The sequence below is a fragment of the Hyperolius riggenbachi genome, chromosome 1 (assembly GCF_040937935.1).
Source record: "Hyperolius riggenbachi isolate aHypRig1 chromosome 1, aHypRig1.pri, whole genome shotgun sequence".
Classification (NCBI taxonomy): Eukaryota; Metazoa; Chordata; class Amphibia; order Anura; family Hyperoliidae; genus Hyperolius; species Hyperolius riggenbachi.
The window spans coordinates 566212616-566231358 of record NC_090646.1 but is presented as its reverse complement, the minus strand read 5'-3'; the positions used below and the strand labels follow the sequence as shown (position 1 = coordinate 566231358).

Below are 18743 nucleotides of genomic sequence, written 5' to 3'. Positions count from 1 at the left end.
CCACACATGCGAACAAACGTGTGTTTTGACACAGAGCCTTGGCTCGCACATTTGCACATGCTGAACAAATGTGTGCTTGACGTTATGCACATCAGTTCCCAAAGTGTGTCTCACCATGCCATCACACCTATGGACACTCGTATGTGCCAGCTGCTGGGTCTGGGTACACAAGTAACTTTGACAGCAAGGGAAAGGGAGCGAACATTAGAGGTCGCCTTCTACATTTTGCTGGGGGCATCATTATTTGTACTTGCGCCTTTCATTTTAACACAAAAACAGAAAACAAACTTCAATAAGATGGAGATAGTTGTGTGTGTAGTAATGATGGTAAATAGAACTCTCCCAGAGTTTCACATTTTTATTCTTAAGGACTGCAATTCTTAATTGAAGTGTAGACTGCAGCCATGTCAGTGTGTTGTAAAATCTGTTCTGCTCCTAATGGAAAGAAATAATGACATTTTGAACTTATTATAAGCAAAGCCCTTTTATCAGGAGTGTTTGTTCAGCCAGATACAAGTGTTTTGTAGAGATTTGTGTCTTTGAAGAGTTTTCTGCTGAATGTTAGTAATAATGGTACGTAAAAAAAATTGTGATTTACTAGAATCCTCCTGAGTTGAAGTAGTGAACATTCTTTGCCAGTCCTAAAGGTGGCCACACAGGGTTCAACTTTTTTAAATTTAAATTTTTTTTTTATAAAACAATCAACTTTATACATCTATTAAATCAACTTTTCTACCACACCCTATCAGGCTTTTATTGAATTTTCTGCAAGATCAATTTGGGTTGGTAAATTGAATAAAAAATATAATTTGATTATTTTATTATGCAAGTACTGTATATTCCTGCGTATAAGACTACTTTTTAACCCTTGAAAATCTTCTGAAAAGTTGGGGGTCGTCTTATATGCCAGGTGTCATTGAAGCGGGGTGATGAGCCCTATCCTGTTACCGCCTCTCAGATCTCCCTGCTGAGGGAGCGCAATCTATTCTTCCATACCGCTCTGATAAACAGGTAGACAAGGAGAGCTAAATAGTCTATTTAAGGAGAGTTGACCAATGCAACAAGTCAATTGACTATATACTATTATATACTGGGTAACACATACAGTACAGCACCAGTATCTGTTCATACACAGCACCAGTACATGATTTTTTTATTTTTATTTTTATTTGGTGTGCGTTGGAAGAGGGGTAGTCTTATACGGCGAGTATATCCCAAACTCTATATTTTAACTGGAAAAGTTGGGGGGTCGTCTTATACGCCCAGTCGTCTTATACGCCGGAATATACGGTAATCATGTTATCAAATCTGAAAATCAAACAACTCAATTCCTTGTTTGATCAGAAAAATCTGCCACTCCCTATTCAGATTTCTTGAACATATAAAAAAAGCTTTCCATTTTTCTGTACAACTGATAATTTTTATTGAAGTGTAATAAAATTAGATCATTTTATTGTATTGTGTGTGGCCACCTGTAGGCTGCAATCACACTATTCATTTATTAGCTTCACCATGTATTGATACCTGTATATCCTAGATTCCTAGATGTGTTGCATACCTTTGCCACCTAGCAGATTAAAAATAAATAAATCCGTCCACTGTTTTCTGGAGACCTTGAGAGGCATAGCAAATCAACTCCTTTGCATGAAGTCATGATCTGATTTATGTATTTATTTTTAACTATGGTCTTCTCCAGCAACATTTTTTGAAGAACAATAAAGATCAGGAGGACATGGTCCTGCAACTTCTCGTGGCCCTATCCCGTAAGTGTGGCGTGACTTTTCCTTCTTCGGCCACTGGTGGCTCTTTCCAATGCACATCTCAGACCTCACTGCATGCCACTGATGATGAATGCTCCATGGATCTGCAGACTGCTTGGGATGATGTTAGACTTCATCTACGACGCCATCTTCTTGGAATACTGCAAGCCAGTTCTGATATTTCTACCAGTCAATCTAGGATTCAGGTTCAGAGGTTACAGTCCTTGTTTTTTCTGTATCCGGGATCGGATACTCTTGTTAAATACCAGAAAATCCAGCAGAATTTTGTTATTGAAATCCTTCATAAATATAGTGAGAGAATGATTGAAAATGTACTTGGGACTTACCAGACTGCTATTCCCAAGGTGTTGGCATTGATTAAAGAGGATATGTCTGTGTTAAGCCATGTTATAGACTCCCCATTAATAATTAAGTTTATCAATGAGACTTTCTTTGAAGCCATCACAGAAGAGATGAAAACATTCTTTGAAATACTTTGCAAAACCAGCACAGTGGAGCAACCTCTTCAGCCATCAAGAATCACCAGGAAAAAACACAAACAGAGAGTGCATGCCCTAGGTAAGTGCTTACATTTCTCAATTCCTATCACTTGAGTTTATATATTGATAAGAGGTTTTTAAATATTTTTTAAGATCTACAGTGTATCTACAGTGTTGTCATTGTCATGTTGTGCTGTGTGTAGAATTCTGTCGAAAAAAATGAATTTAAAGTTAAACTGTATGAAAAAAAAAATACCCTCTGGGGGATACTTTGGGAGGGGGAAGCCTTTGGATCCTAATTAGGCTTTTCCCGTCCTCCTCCGTCCCGGCAATCCAGCGCTGGAGCCCCCAAAACCACAAGGATATTTACCTTCCCAGACTCCAGCGCAAGCGTAGTAGAGGCTCTCCGCTCAGGCTGTAGCGGAAATAGCCGAGCCTGATCGGGTCTGCTCTACTGCACTGCACCCGAGTCGCCTGCGCAGTAGGGCTCGGCTTGCTGCATGGCAGTTGGTAAATATTTACCTCTCAGACGTTCGGGGGGTTTCCAGGGCTGGATCGCTGGAATGGTGGTGGAGGGGGGAAGCCTCTGGATCCTAATGAGGTAAATTTCCCCAGATGTTTTTTTTTCTTTTCTTACAGAGTTTCTTTATTCTGTTTTGGAATAAGGTTTTAACATATCAAAATGTGGAAAAAAGGGATGTGCTCTTAATACTTTCCGGATGCACTGTAGACTCTTAGGGCTTGATTCACAAAAAAGTGCTAACTGTTAGCACACGCAAATTTTCAAATTTTGCGCGCAAACACAAATTTCGTGTGCAAACAATATCAATTTCATGTGAAAATTCGTTTGTGCGCGAAAACTGCATCATTTTGCGTGAAAATGCGCGATCGCGCGCAACGCAAAAATTTGCGCAAAATCAACATTTTATCAATATGTGTTCAGGTTAACAAATTTGTTCAAAAGCCTACCCTTATCTGTTTCTGATAAAGGAAACATTGTTTATATGCATCAGGATGCACAGGTGTCACTTGCTTTTTCTTCTTTTGCCTTGCTGCTTGTTTCTGCTTTCTATTACTTAAAAAAATATATAAGTGAAACTTTTAGACTACTACTCACCAGCCGTTGCTTTGTTAAGGGCTCTTTTAACCACTTGATGACCCATCCTTTACCCCCCCTTAAGGACCAGCGCTGTGTTTAGTGATCTGTGCTGGGTGGGCTCTGCAGCCCCCAGCACAGATCAGGTAGCAGGCAGAGAGATCAGATTGCCCCCCTTTTTTCCCCACTAGGAGGATGATGTGCTGGGGGGGTCCGATCTCTCCTGCCTGCGTGTGGCTGGCGGGGGGGGGCACCTCAAAGCCCCCCTCCGCGGCAAAATTCCCCCCTCCCTCTCCTACCTGCTCCCCCCCCCCCGGAGATCGGGGCTGCACAGGACGCTATCCGTCCTGTGCAGCCAGTGACAGGCTGTCCCCTGTCACATAGCGGCGATCCCCGGCCGCTGATTGGCCGGGGATCGCCGATCTGACTTACGGCGCTGCTGCGCAGCAGCGCCGTACAATGTAAACAAAGTGGATTATTTCCGCTTGTGTTTACATTTAGCCTGCGAGCCGCCATCGGCGGCCCGCAGGCTATTCACGGAGCCCCCCGCCGTGAATTAACAGGAAGCAGCCGCTCGCACGAGCGGCTGCTTCCTGATTAATCAGCCTGCAGCTGCCACTTTGCCGACGCGCGTTATGAGTGCGCGGTCAGCAAGTGGTTAATACAGTCTGTCTCTTTGCTTGTATATCTGCATTTGACCTCTCTTTACTTGTAAACTCGTTCCAAAACTTAAATGCACGGATCCCAAAGCAACTGTGAAAGGTACAGTTGTGGGCAGTGGCTTAGTGAAGGCAACGTACTTGTGGGTGGTGGCTAAGTATTGATGGCAGCTTAGTGTGGGCAGCAGTTAGAGCAGCAGTTGTGGTGTTCTTTTGAGAATCAGGGGTTTCCTGGTATAGTAGAATGTATTAATCAATTATTCAGGATACCCACTTTTACATGAATTATCCTGGTTTCAACATTTATTTTTTTATATTTAGGCTTCTTATACATCTAGATATATGTAAGGATATAACAATATAGTATAGAAAAGCGAAAACGTACCTCTCCTTTACAACAGAAATTCATTCCTCTTCATAAAAGATTGAAAACAATATTTTTAGCATGTGCCTAGACAGTAGTTTGTTTCGAGTCGTCTGGCTCTTCATCAGGCATTTAAAAAGCTGTGGAGTAGCAGCTCCCAAGTGCTTTGAATCCTTCAGGAGAAAAGTACTATACAAATGTTAGCACTTTTATTTTTATTTTTTGTTTCAAATAATTTTATTGAAAAAAAAAAGTAAATACACTAATTTAGAGTGTAATCCTAAGCAGGGACTTTCATTAAACTCCATTAATAGGCAGAAAGATTATAATAAAAGATTGCTTATACAAGTGTCAACTTGATATAGCTTAAGATAGATACATCTTATCAAAAACAACATGATGATAACCAATAGCTACCCAGAGTAATCTTACAATTAAAAAAAAAAAACAGAGTACACAGCTTTGTCCATTTATGCAGTTACTGTTGGAATATGATTGGGGTCAATTTTTTTCACACTTGTAGAGTTTTTCTCACCAAATTTTTTTTACTGGTTTCTTCTGACTTGTTGCCAGTGCTACACGGATAGACATTTGGTAACTACATACACTTATTTCCCTCCTAGGTCATGTAGGAATCCTGATAACTTGATATTAGAAAGGGTTATATTTGCTCTACCCAGATGTGCAAGCATCACATGCCCTAATTGTGAATATCTGAAGAACCACTTTTTGTAGACATTGTTTTCTTCCAAAAAAAAAAGAAATGTTCTATGACACTCCATATTAACTGAAAAAAAATCATCCAATAAGAAATTACTTATTTACCTTACCTATTTTTATTTTATCCGAAATAGTAAGATTTGTGTTATTTGCATGCTGAGTTACTTGTTACTGTAGTACTGTAGCTAAAAAAAAAAAAAGGAAAAACGTTCCCACAATCTCGCTGGCACTGCAAAAGAAAAAAAAAAAAGGGGAGACATATAGGGGCCTATTTTACACGAAAAAAAAGGGGGGGGGGAGTGTTACATATATTTTTCGAGTACTAACTTTTTTGGAGGGGATGTTATAATGCCCTTTACATTAATACAAACTTTTAAATGTAACCCCTGTGTTATAATTAATATGTATTTTATATTGGCACCATAGCTACTCTTCTTGCTGCTTGTATATTTGATCCTGTGGACAACATTTCAGGTCTAAGGTCTTATCATTGCACAACTCTGTTGAGAGAGAGAGACAACGGTGCATGGCAAAGCCGCTTTCAGCAAGAGTGGTAAACATGGAAATAAAGTGCTCTGCCTGCGCTCATCCAAGATCATCTGCCACACCAGATCTCTTAGTGATGCATCAGAAAGGCTTCACTTATGGTAGTTTCTAGGCAGAGATGGCCCAGACCAATCACCTCAGATGAGTACTCTCTACTTTGTATATGAGACTTAAGTTTGTCAACTGACTGACTACTACATGTATTTTACTTAGTCTGGTACAAGCCATATTTTTCTGGATGTGCCTTTTAGCTTCAGAAGATAATCTGGTACAGTATACTACATAAAGCACTTGTACATCATGCGTCAGAAAATTAAAATATCGCTTGTAGAAGGAGCTAGCAAATTGCAGTACATTTCTTGGATTTGCAGTCTTTCAGTTACTGCAAGTTTATAGATTTTCTCTTAGTGAGTAACAATGGCCTCAATTCCCTAAGGGCAGTTTGGCAAAATAATTTGGGTCAGTAAAACACCGCATTTGGTATTTAACATTTTTTTTCCCAAATTCACCAAGATTTTCTGCATGATGTAGAAGTTTGGTAACTTACCAAATAAACATGCTTCATTTCACTAAGCCCTGCTCGGTAAGTCTCACCAGCTGTGGAGCAGTTCAGCAGATAGGCAGGAAGCTGTAAGCATGAGGTGGGGTTTTCGTTCCAGTGCATACCCGGCATCTCTTTAGATATGCTGCAGCCACCAAGGGGAGCTCTTCTATATACCATACATACAGACAGTCACATCTAAAGGGATGCAAAAAAGCCTTATAAAATGTCTCCTTCTCCTTTTCTGCTGAAGTGAAGCCCCACCTCCTAGGGTATTGGACCAAATCAGTTGAGGAGCTGGGTTGTGTGTCTCTCCCTATTGGCTGTCTGCTACATCTGTCAATATGTTACCACATGGAGAGTGTGCGTTATCGGCTGGTCAGAGCCGGAAGTAAATACCGAACACCTTTGTTTGATTTACTGAATGCTTTAATCTTTGTGAATTGCAATTTCTTGACATTTCTTGAGGTATTACAGGTAATTTACCTCACTAGTTGGTAATTTTACTCTTAAGTGCGGTAATACGTTTAGTGAATTGGAATTTGTCAAGATGATCTGTAAAATCAACTGTTTTCTGCATTACCTAATCCGGTAATGCTTAATGAATTGAGGCCATTATGTTACTTTTAATAGTATCATCATCTAGCCTCACTCTGAATTCTTGTATAACAGTAATCAATTATACAAAGGATTATCCACGTGATGATGACAACACTTAATAAAATAAAATATATTTTACCACACCGTACCAGCCAACTTTCTTTTTAAGTTAGAAATGAGTAAACTTCAGCTAGAGCAATTCTAGTCCACATGCTGAGGGAGGTGGCTGAGTTGATATTTGTTTTACTAAGTAGCACACGGGGAAATGCATGCACAGTAATTGATCCTGGTGGATGTATAAAACTGAATAATCTAACACTGACCCATGTAAATTTAATACAGATGTATGGCTGCTGTCTGGAAGCTACAGCTAAGGCTGAACATACGCTCTGAGATATTTATTAGATGTATTCAAGCCATAACATAATTCACTGAAGCCATAATACTGTCAGAGCTGCAGTTGCATTCCGTTGCATCATCACGGTAGAGGATGTAGCAGATAATTATGATATACAATATTTTAACCTTCACATTATTACTCTACTTCAGTTGGTTGTTTATCGCTGGGAAGAGAGGGCTTCGGCAGAACGGTGTGCAGCGCGGCACGCAGATGTTTTAGGGAAAACTTGAGCGAAGCTGCACTCCTGGTTGGTGCTTGACTGTAAATATTAATGTTCTGTACAGAAGAGCTATGATGGCATACTAATGCACATCTCTTCAGAAATACAAACTTTTAAAATTGTGTAGACTGTTCATAAGAAAAGTTCCAAAGGTGCACTGAACGTGTAGTAACTGCGGGCCTGTGACTGACAAGACTACAGATACTTATGTGTACCATTAAAACTTTTCATGAAGGGAAAAAAGTATTTACATTTAGGATTGTGTGAAAGGACATTGGGCCTAATGCAATTGTCAGACTCGCCAGCATTAAACGCTGGTGAGTCCGATAATCAGGCGACAATAAAGTCGCCTGATCCAATTACATTTAGCCCTAGGCAGGGTGTTAAAAAAACCTCGTTTGGGCGATATTATTGCCCAGCAAGTTCCTTACACCCTATCCTATTACACTTTGCATGCTTTGCTCCCTATCGCCCGTAACATGGGAGCATCGCTCCCTAACGATCGCCCATCGCACGAGTGAAACTGGCAATAGGATTTGCTGGTAGTCCTCGTGCGATGGAAAGGTGATAAGTAGCTCGCATCTTGCAAGCTACTTAACACCTTGAATAGCATCAGGCCCGTTGAGAGTGGGGCAGAGTGAAGCCTTGTACACACGCTAGAATGACGTCTGTTGAGACAATCGTTTGGAGCTGTCATGGCAGAGAATCTTGCATGTATACAGATGTACAATGAGCTCACTTAAAGGACCACTATTGCGAAAATTGTAAAATTTAAGGTACATGTAAAAATGTACAAATAAAAGTACATTTCTACCAGAGTAAAACGTGCTCTAAATTACTTTTCTCATATGTTGCTGTGACTTACAGTAGCTTGTAGAAATCAGACAGAACCGACAGGTTTTGGACCGCCTCATATCCTCGTGGGGGGTCCTCAGTGTTTTATTTCTTTTCAAAAGCACTTAGTGAATGGCAGTTGCGCCATCCAACTGCCAAAAAAGTGTGCAGCGTGCAGGAAGACTGGCCAGCATCTTTGTATAAATCATTTTCAGGGAGTGTCTTTATAAACAATAAAGGCCATGCTGAGAATCCCCCATGAGGAGATGAGCTGCTCCAAACCTGTCAGTTCTGTCAAATTTCTACTACTGTACGTGACAGGAACATCAGAGAAAAGTAATCTTTGGCTCATTTTACTCTGGAAGAAACATACTTGTTATTTGTATGTGTTTACATGTATTTTAAATGTTACACTTTTTTGTGATAGTGGTGTTTTAAAGAGAACCCGAGGCGGGGTTCTGGGAATGAAATCCCCATACAGAGGCTGGGTCTGTCTATAGAGCCCAGCCTCTGTTGCTATATAGATCGCTCCTAAGCCCCCCCTGCGCTCTGCAATACCCCATAACTCACAGCCGTGCTGTGCGGCTGTGTTTACCTCTCCTCTGTCAGTCTCGGCTGCTCCCCCGCCTCCTGCATCACTCCGGTCCCGCCCGCGTCCCTTCCCTCCAATCAGCGGCGAGGGAAGGTATGTGGGCGGGGACCAGAGCGATGCAAGAGGCGGGAAGCGGCGAGACTGACAGAGGAGAGGTAAACACAGCGCGCTCTGACAAGCTGCGTGTCAGCAGCGCGACTGTGTTTTATGGGGGGATTACAGAGCGCAGGGGGGGGGGGGCTTAGGGGCGATCTATATAGCAACAGAGGCTGGGCTCCATAGACAGACCCAGCCTCTGTATGGGGATTTTATTCACAGAACCCCGCCTCGGGTTCTCTTTAAAGATCTGGCATGCCAGATGTTTAACTGACTGCAACAGGCAAGTGCCTTGTTCCCTTAGTTACCTTGCCTGTCAGAAGGGGCTCCACCGTGCACCGTACATCATCCTTCATCCATCCTCTGATTGACAGTACATGTTGCTTGTCGGTAGCTGAGAAACTTGTCTGGATAACTTTGCACCAAGAACTGTCATTCTACTGATCAAGTCCCAATCCTTGTGGGTGACAGTTATACTGCAATACATGTGTACACACCTTCAGGCCTCATATGCATGCTTGATGGAACCAGCGAAAGTCGGTCCCCTTCTTACCCCACCTACCCGAAGCTGATACATCGTGTGCCACATCATTGTCCCACCTCTCCTCAACAAAGTATCAGTACGGGATGCTCAATAATAGCCAAGGAACACATCTGTATGAGCTTGTGCCCTTAACTGTTGCCTTAGGGATTGAGTCGCAATAAGGTGGAAGAACTGTACAGTTCAGCTGTCCAGCAACCAGGGATCAAACACCACTTGGCTGCTGCACGTGCAAATCAATTGTGTTATCTGTGTAGAGGATTTATGTTTTCTGAGCAGTTCAAAACTGGTACATGTAACATCTGGCGATCAGATGCTAACTGCATGGACATTACTAAATATCTTTCTTTCACCATAAACATTGATTATCTGAACTTTTTGTTTAATAAATGCAGCCATGTAAAATCTTGTACTTGCTGTTTGCTACATGTGTCTCTAAATGCTCTGTTTACAATGGGCAGTCTCACAGGTTATCCAATTTTTTTTACTGTTGAGACACTTTTATAATACAAAGTAAATTACTGTAACTTGACAGCAGCCCATAGCAGTTTTTAAGGACTATCCTTGCTTGAAATAATTAGGTGGTATGTGATTGGCTGCTAGTAATTGGCACTCACTTCTCTGTCTACTTGCCAAGCTCAGTTGTTTCTACTGCTGAAATGATGGCACTATTATCAGTAGTTTAGAGGATAACATGCTTTGTTTTCAGAACATTAATACAATTGCCATTAATCATCAAGTAACTGGGTCATTTCTAACCTGTGCCAGTTATTTTATTGTAGACAGTATATTATTCCTAGTGATTCCACAGCGGAGTAATCTGTGCGTCCAGGTGTTTTACCTTCACTGACATTTATAAATTCCATCATAGAACACCTTTAAAATAAGTCATGTGATAGAATTAAACTCCCTGTTTTCCAGATGTGTTATATTCTACAGGAGAGAAATGAAGAAAACCAGCAACACTTAAAAACAGCTACACTTCAGCCACTAAGCTTGCTAAGCATTGTGTGTGTGTGTGTCTCTGTCATATGTTAAAAAAACAATATATATATATATATATATATATATATATATATATATATATATATATATATATATATATATATATATATATATATATACACATTTTTAATTTATTTATTTTTATAACATAGCGGATGGGTAGTGGGTAGCAAGTGCTTTTGCCTTATGGTACAGGCACAGTGCGAATCCAGTCTGGAGACGGTCTTTATTTTTTAACAACACCAGTGATTTATTTGTACTGTGCAGGCTATTTACGGAAAACAGGTAACAGAACATAAACAAAAAACCTTTCCACTAGATAAATACAGCTTACATATGAGAATCCTCTCTGCTGGGAGCAAACCTACTGATTGTCTAAAATGAACCCAAAACAACATAAAACACAAGCAAGTACCTTATTTTTCGGACCATAAGACGCTCCGGACCATAAGACACACCTAGGTTTAGAGGGCAAAAACCAGGGGAAAAAAATACTAAACCTGGTGTGTCCATGGTGCAGGGGTGTCTTGTGGATCTTCTTCTCCCCTCACTTATTATGCCCCCCCTTGTACCTCTTGTGTCCCTTTTGTTCCTTTAGTGTCTCCCCTCTCCCCCCTTGTGCCTTCCTCTGTCTCCCTGTGTGATCTATGTCTCCTGTGTCCTCTTAAATGCCCCCCCGTCCTCTTAAGTGTCCTGTATCTTCTTGCGTGTCCCCTGTGTCCTCATATGTGCCCATCTGTGTCCTCATATGTGCCCCCATGTCCTCTTACATGCCCCTCTGTGTCCTCATATGTGCCCCCTGTCTCCTCATATGTGCCCCCTGTCTCCTCATATGTGCCCCCTGTGTCCTCATATGTGCCCCCTGTGTCCTCATATGTGCCCCCTGTGTCCTCATATGTGCCCCCTGTGTCCTCATATGTGCCCCCTGTGTCCTCATATGTGCCCCCTCTGTTCTCATATGTGCCCCCATGTCCTCTTACATGCCCATCTGTGTCCTCATATGTGTCCCCTGTGTCTTCTTGCGTGTCCCCTGTGTCCTCTTACATGCCTCGCTGTGTCCTCATATGTGCCCCTCTATGCCCCATGTCTTCAGTTGTGCCCTGTGTCCTCTTATGTTCCTGCCTGTGTCCCGGGGCAATTACCTCTAAGAGGTCACGTTTCCAAGTGTAATCTTGTGCCTGCTTGTAGCCCACTGACTTGTCCCCCTCTGTCTCCTCTCCCCGTGGATCTGGTGGGCGCTGTGCAGGCTGGGGCTTACCGCTAAGTGACGATACAGTGTGGTGATGTGAAGCGGAAAGCCGCCGGGTGGTCAATGCGTGCAGCTGATCCTCTCTCGCCCTTCACTTCTGCATATGTCACCAACGCAGAAGTGAAGGGCGAGAGAGGATCAGCTGCACGCATGGACCACACGGCGGCTTTCCGCTTCACATCGCCACACTGAACTGTCACTTAGCGGTAAGCCCCAGCCTGCACAGCGCCCACCAGATCCACGGGGACAGGAGACAGAGGGGGACAAGTCGGCGGGCTACGAGCGGGTGCAAGATTACACTTGGAAACGCGACCTCTTAGAGGTAATTCCCTGGGGACACACGGCACGACTGAAGGCAAGGGGCATGTGTGTGATGGAACATGAAAAGTAATGTAACTACTGCGGGGACACAGGCGGACACATTACACATAAGCTAATTGCCGCGGGGACACATAGGAGCGCCTGGAAATTGAGTTACGGTGCGGGGATTTCTACCTGCCATCTAGCATCCGGACCATAAGACGCAGGCACTTTTTCCCCCCATGTTTGGGGGAGAAAAAGTGTGTCTTATGGTCTGAAAAATATGGTATTTCACAGCACAAAACTCTGATATATAAATTTTTTTAGTCCACCAAAGCAATATGATTTTTAGAGCATGACAGCCTGGGCAGAGCAAATTGGCCTTTTATTTATCACCCAAACCTGGATTTACTTTCTCTCCTGAGCAATGAGCATCTGTCTCAAAGTGAACACCAGATTCCATAGTGTATTTATTAAAATGACAGCACAGAGTAGTATAGGAGAGAAATCTTTGACATGTAAATACCATCAATCACTTTCCCAGACACGCTCTAGCTGTAACTGCTTCATATTGGCATTACTGGCCAACCCTTTTTGATTGCATGGTTTGTGGTAAAGTTTGAGTGCTAGCCTTGTGTGTATACAGCATATATGGCATTCTGTTGCCTGGTCACTTTGACACAGGTGAGCTGAATGATAGCTCACCCTGCTGCTGCTGAAATACCGGATGACGTTAATTACAATTTCCTCTCCGAGTCTTAGCAATTTGGAGGGAGAAGTCATTCAGGGTCCGGCTACCAGCGGCACCAAAATTACACTGCTGCACGACCATCCATAAACATAATAACATTATGTCTATGGCGGCAGCCAGGTCAGGTACAGCTCAGGGAAGAGCGTGCCGAAATGACTGGCCTTGGTATATACACCAATGAGAAGCAACACTAGAACCACTGACAGGTGAAGTGAATTATGTTATCATTTTACAATGGCACATGTGAAGAGGTTGGATATAGTAGGCAGCACTTCCACAGTTAGTGGATAAAGTCGGTGTGTTTGAAGCAGGAAATGGGCAACCTTGACAAGGGCCAATTGGTGATGGATAGACAGACAGGTCAGGGTATCCCCAGAACAGCAATAAAGTGACATGTATCTCTCACTCTCTGTGATATTGTCTATATCAGTCATGGGGGGCACAGGTTTTATGGAGGTGGATTGTGCCACACTGCCTTGTTGAACCAATAAAGAAATAAATAACCGTCACTCTCCTTAAAGTGGACGTGAACTCAGAACTCCTCTCTGCTCTAAAAGCTACGCAACAGCACAATAACCTTTAAACAAAAACAAAAAAATCTTTTTTGCATCTGATACACATCCTAAAATAAATTTGCGCTATTTCTGTTTCCTGATTCATGGAAGGAGACTTATTGTCAACCTCCTGTGCTTTGAAATGGGCTTATCTGCCATCTCTACCATAGGCAGTCATGTGACATGGGGAGATCAGATTACAATTTGTGATTAGACACACATGAGGGGGAATTAAACAGGCTAAACTCTCTAAATACATACAGGGGGGCATTTCTCTATATATTTCTTCAGTCCTGTGCAAGAGTTCAGGTCCACTTGAAGGTGATTCCTATATTTATTTTAGATTTTCACCAGCATGAAGCCAACGTTTCGAGATCTTAAAGATCTTGTTATTTTTTTTTTTTTTTTTAATTTAAGTGTTATTATGTCAAAAGCACAAAATTAACATACAGACATGGTTGTTGCTTTTTCAAAAAAAATCTATAAGGCTGATGTCCAGCGGCAAGGCCTATGATACATGTGAATATGAAAGTCACAAATGCTGACTAAACAGACTAAAGGTAGCCATACACTGGTCGATTTGCCATTAGATCGACCAACTGACAGATCCCTATCTGATCGAATCTGATCAGAGAGGGATCGTATGGCTGCCTTTACTGCAAACAGATTGTGAATCGATTTCAGCCTGAAACCGATCACAATCTGTTGAGCTACTCCTGCCGCCTGTGTCCCCCCCCCCCCCCCCCCCCCGTATACATTACCTGATGCTGGCTCCCGGGCATCTTCTCCGCGCTGCACGGCTCTGTTCCGGCTCCAACCCGGCGCTTCCTGTGTCACTCCGTGACCAGGAAGTTCAAATAGAGCGCCCTCTATTTGAACTTCCTGGTCACGGAGTGACACAGGAAGCGCCGGGATGGAGCCGGAACAGAGCCGTGCAGCGCGGAGAAGATGCCCGGGAGCCAGCTTCAGGCGATGTATACCTGATCGGATCGGCCGCCGCTAGCGACGCGCTCCCTACCCGCGGGCGATCGAGAGTAATTTCCCGCACGGCGCGATCGACGGACCGATCCGATTTCGGGAGGAAATCGGATCGGCGGGTGCGTTTACCGCGAACGATTGGCAGCAGATTCGATCCCAGGATCGAATCTGCTGTCGAAGCGGCCGCGAATCGGGCCAGTGTATGGCCACCTTAAAGGATACCCGAACTGACATGTGACATGATGAGATAGACATGTGTATGTGCAGTTACAAGCACACAAATAACTATGCTGTGTTCCTTTTTTTCTTTCTCTGCCTGAAAGAGTTAAATATCAGGTATGTAAGTGGCTGACTCAGTCCTGACTTAGACAGGAAGTGACTACAGTGTGACCCTTACTGATAAGAAATTCCAACTATAAAACACTTTCCTAGCAGAAAATGGCTTCTGAGAGGAGGAAAAGAGATAAAAAGGGGAATTTCTTATCAGTAAGGGTCACACTGTAGTCACTTCCTGTCTGAGTCAGGACTGAATCAGCCACTTACATACCTGATATTTAACTCTTTCAGGCAGAGAAAGAAAAAAAGAAACACTGCATAGTTATTTGCGTGCTTGGCACTGTACATAGACATGTCTATCTCATCATGTCACATGTTAGTTCAGGTATTCTTTAAGTATATCTAGAGTATTCACCCTTTTGGCTAAGCCAACATTACATAGCAACATGTCATCTTTACCAGGATAAACAAACATGTACGGGCACATAATAAAGTAATAAACATACAAGTTAAGAACCCAATGGGGTCAACTAGTGAGCTCTACCCCACTTTATCATAAACATGTACTTCCATTTTCCATCAATATTATAATACATCTGAGACCGGCCCATCCTATACCTCACTGTGAATCTATCACAAACAAAAGACACTTAAACAATCACAGGAAGTGGGCCTACCACTGGTATTACCTATGAGTTGTAGGCTAAAATGGTGAGAAACTTTATCATTGGAGGTCTAGGGAGTATCTATTATCAGTGATGGTTTTGTTTTTGTTTTTGGTCTAAGGGCTTTTTCTAAAGTTAAGTTATGCCTAGCTATTGAAAAGTCCTGATTGGTGTCAGGTGCTTCAGAACACTTCAAATTAGAAATTATACAATACCTTGTGGCCGCTAGTATGCAAAACACTATCATGCTGTATTTTAGGATGATGGTTTCCAGGCAAGTAAAGTAAAAGAGCTAAAGAGGGCGGTAATAAAAAAGCTGTCTGCGACAAGTTAACCATCTTTAGTTCCACCTCCTACAAGAAAGTTCTAAAGTTAGGGCAACCCCAAAGAATGTGATGTAATGCGCCTACTTCATTGCACTCTCTCCAGCATAACTGGGATTGTGTAGTGTTGAAAGAGGCTAATCTTCTTGGGGTTATGTTCCACTTGAAAAACATTTTTTGTGATGTTTCCCAGTGAGAGATACAATTTGATAGATTAGATCAGAGGTCCCCAAACGTTTTAGGTTGAGGGCCGGATTAACATACTTCAGACTGCTGGGGGGCCGGAATATACATACAATTATGTTTGTGCACTAGACAGTAAAACATACCCAGGTGACAACCTGCAGTCCAATAGGACAACAGTGTCACCTGATATGGAATTTGATTGGAAACCAGCAAATTACTGCTTTCTGGCTTCATTCTATATGCAGACCACCAATATTTAAAGATGTAGCTGACCGCATCTATACTACATAGGTGTGAGTGTGTGTGTGGGGGGGGGCAGTAAAAAAGCCTCAGGGGGCCACATTCGGCCCACGACCCTTAGTTTGAGGACCACTGGATTAGAGGCTGATTGAAAGGCCTGGTGTATATTGGCAAGGTCTAGAGAAGAGAACAAGTCAGTAGACCAACTTTGGAGATATTTACTGAGTTCAATCCAAATCATTCATAAGTACCACAATGAAACCCCACTTTTTAAGGAAATGGGGCAGTTTAATAAAGCATAAATCGATATATGTAACTCTGGTATTCAAAAATTTAATGATTTAGTCCAGTGGGCCAGCCTAACTAAGGAAAATTATTGGTTTAGTTTTAAATTAAATCGGGGTTGAAGCTTCCCAAAACCTATCAACTGGGACCCCTCTTAGATCTCATTTATTGACTATATTCCCACTGTTTGCCATACTGAAAGGTTGATATTGCCCATGAGATTTGCGATGGCACCCAAAGAAATTTGCAGCTGTTTGACGTCTGACTTACTGTTGGGAACCGATCAAGACCCCCAATAGTAAAGGGGTTGTGCTTAGCGTGCTTTCAATTAGTGTCTGTGGTTTGCCTACCAAATTGTTCCACCAGATTTTTGATGAATCTAGGATACACGCAGAGTAATACATTTCCAAATTTTGGAGCCCTAATCCCCCTTTGCACTTAGGGAAGGTGAGTTTCTCCATTTTAACCCAGCAGCCTCTTCCCCACCCATAAAAATGGGAAATTAAGATGTTGAGATTAGTGAAAAAGGATATTTTGACCACAATGCTAACAGTCCTAAACACATATAGAATTTTAGGAAGAACAATCATCTTGAAAACGTTGAGACTTCCTGCCCAGAAGACTTAATATCTAGAGAAGTGTGCTTATTCTACTTTCATTTTGTTCAACAATGGGTATAATTGGCTTCATACAACTCAGAGGTCAAATTTGATTGCCTAAATATTGGATCCACTTTTTCGTCCAAGGACATGGGAAAGCCAATGAGTTCTTCTTTTTGTCCCCTGATGGGAGATTAACATGTAACATAAGATATTTACCGGGGTTCACTTTATAGTAGGACTCTCTTGCGAAATTATCTAGGGCTTGCACAACATATGAAGTAGAAGGTTCTGTAATAGTTAAAATAACATCATAGGCAAAAAGGCCAATTTTATGATTAGCGCCTAACATCATTGGCAAAAATGCCAATTTCATAATAATCCGAATATTTGTATAGCGCTTTTCTCCTCTCGGACTTGAACCGCTCAAGAGCTGCAGCCACTGGGACGTGCCCAAGAGGCCACCCTGCAGTGTTAGGGAGTCTTGCCTTGAACTCTTTACTGAATAGGTACTGACCCTAGACAGGATTTGAACCTTGGTCTCCCATGTCAAAGGCTGTGCCTTTAACCAGTACACTATCCAGCCATTGTAATTAGCGCCACTTATCTGTATGCCACAAATCCTCTGCTTACCGCGCTTGACTTTGGCAAGAGTTTCCATAGTTAAAGTGAAGATTAGTTGTGATAGTGGACACCTATGCCGAGTGCCATTCGTTATGACAAAAGCCTCTGAATATTATAACCTGCTGCATTCATTCTGCCTAAGGGCCTTGAGAATAAGCCATAATACCTCTCAGTACCTCTCCCTCAAATCCAGATTTGTGCAATGGTAAATTACCACCCGGAAAGAATGTGCCCACAAACAAAATTGACACCAGACACATTTATATACTAGCGTTATCTGATGAATGCAGCCAGCTCAGGGGCTGTGGGGAGGGTAGGAATTTGCCAGTAACAACTGGGTTCCTAATGCCGCTTACGGGGGCCAGTTAATTTTGCCCGGAGGCCCATCGAAACTAGATCCGGCCCTTTACGTGACTTGTGAATGAGGGTAAATTTTTCCACAGGTAATTGGGCTTTTAGTTTATGAAATAATACATTTGTTCTAATTGGAGTGCACTGAATATACAGGGAGAGAGGTGGTTGCCTCAAACATTGAACTGCATTGGTTGATTTATAATATATTCCTTAGTAATGAACTCTCGGAAATATTTCTGTTTCTTCCATTAGAATTTGTGCATCTGTACATTTTGGTAACTTTAAAGGATGAAAAACACCAAACTCCAATTTTTGCTTGATTTCTAATTGCTAAACAATTTTTTAGGTTTTTTAAGGAATTGAATTTCCCAAATTACATCACATCTGTCAAGTTATTTTGCATGACAGTTTAAGCTTTATATTTCTATGAATATCAAAATTTAAATCCTCTTCTTATTTTTTTAATTGACAGATTCCATGCAGGAAATTAACTGCAGATCTCTTAAAACTGGGCTACTAAAAAATGAAACTGGGACTTACCTGGGGCTTCCTCCAGCCCCCCCCCCCCCCCCCCCCCGTAGCACGTGAGGTCCCCCGGAAGATTTCCCTTTCCTGATACTGCTGGCGGCTCTGGTAATCCGGTGACTTTGGCTGAAGTCGCGCGTGCGTGACATCACGCCGGTCGCCATAAGAGTCCCGCACATGTGCTGTTCAGTCTTTAGAGAACCGCACATGCGCAGGACTCTTATGGCAACCAGCGTGATGATGCGCAGGGTGCACACCAGGGACACGCATGCGCGACTTCAGCCAAAGTTGCCGGATTACCAGAGCCACCAGCGGGACCAGAATAGGGAAGAAGAGGATGACGGGGCACCTCGCAGGCTA

The 18743-nt window shown here is 42.4% G+C and overlaps 1 protein-coding gene across 8 annotated transcripts in view; it reads left to right on the top strand.

Moving 5' to 3' along the window:
* KIAA0825 (KIAA0825 ortholog) overlaps nucleotides 1-18743 on the top strand; it is a 516601-nt gene that overhangs the window by 47788 nt on the left and 450070 nt on the right. For all 8 annotated transcript variants that reach the window (XM_068247538.1, XM_068247506.1, XM_068247507.1 and 5 more), the window contains exon 4: nucleotides 1697-2339. In XM_068247538.1, the coding sequence (XP_068103639.1) occupies nucleotides 1697-2339 (643 nt within the window). The remainder of the gene's footprint in view (nucleotides 1-1696; nucleotides 2340-18743) is intronic.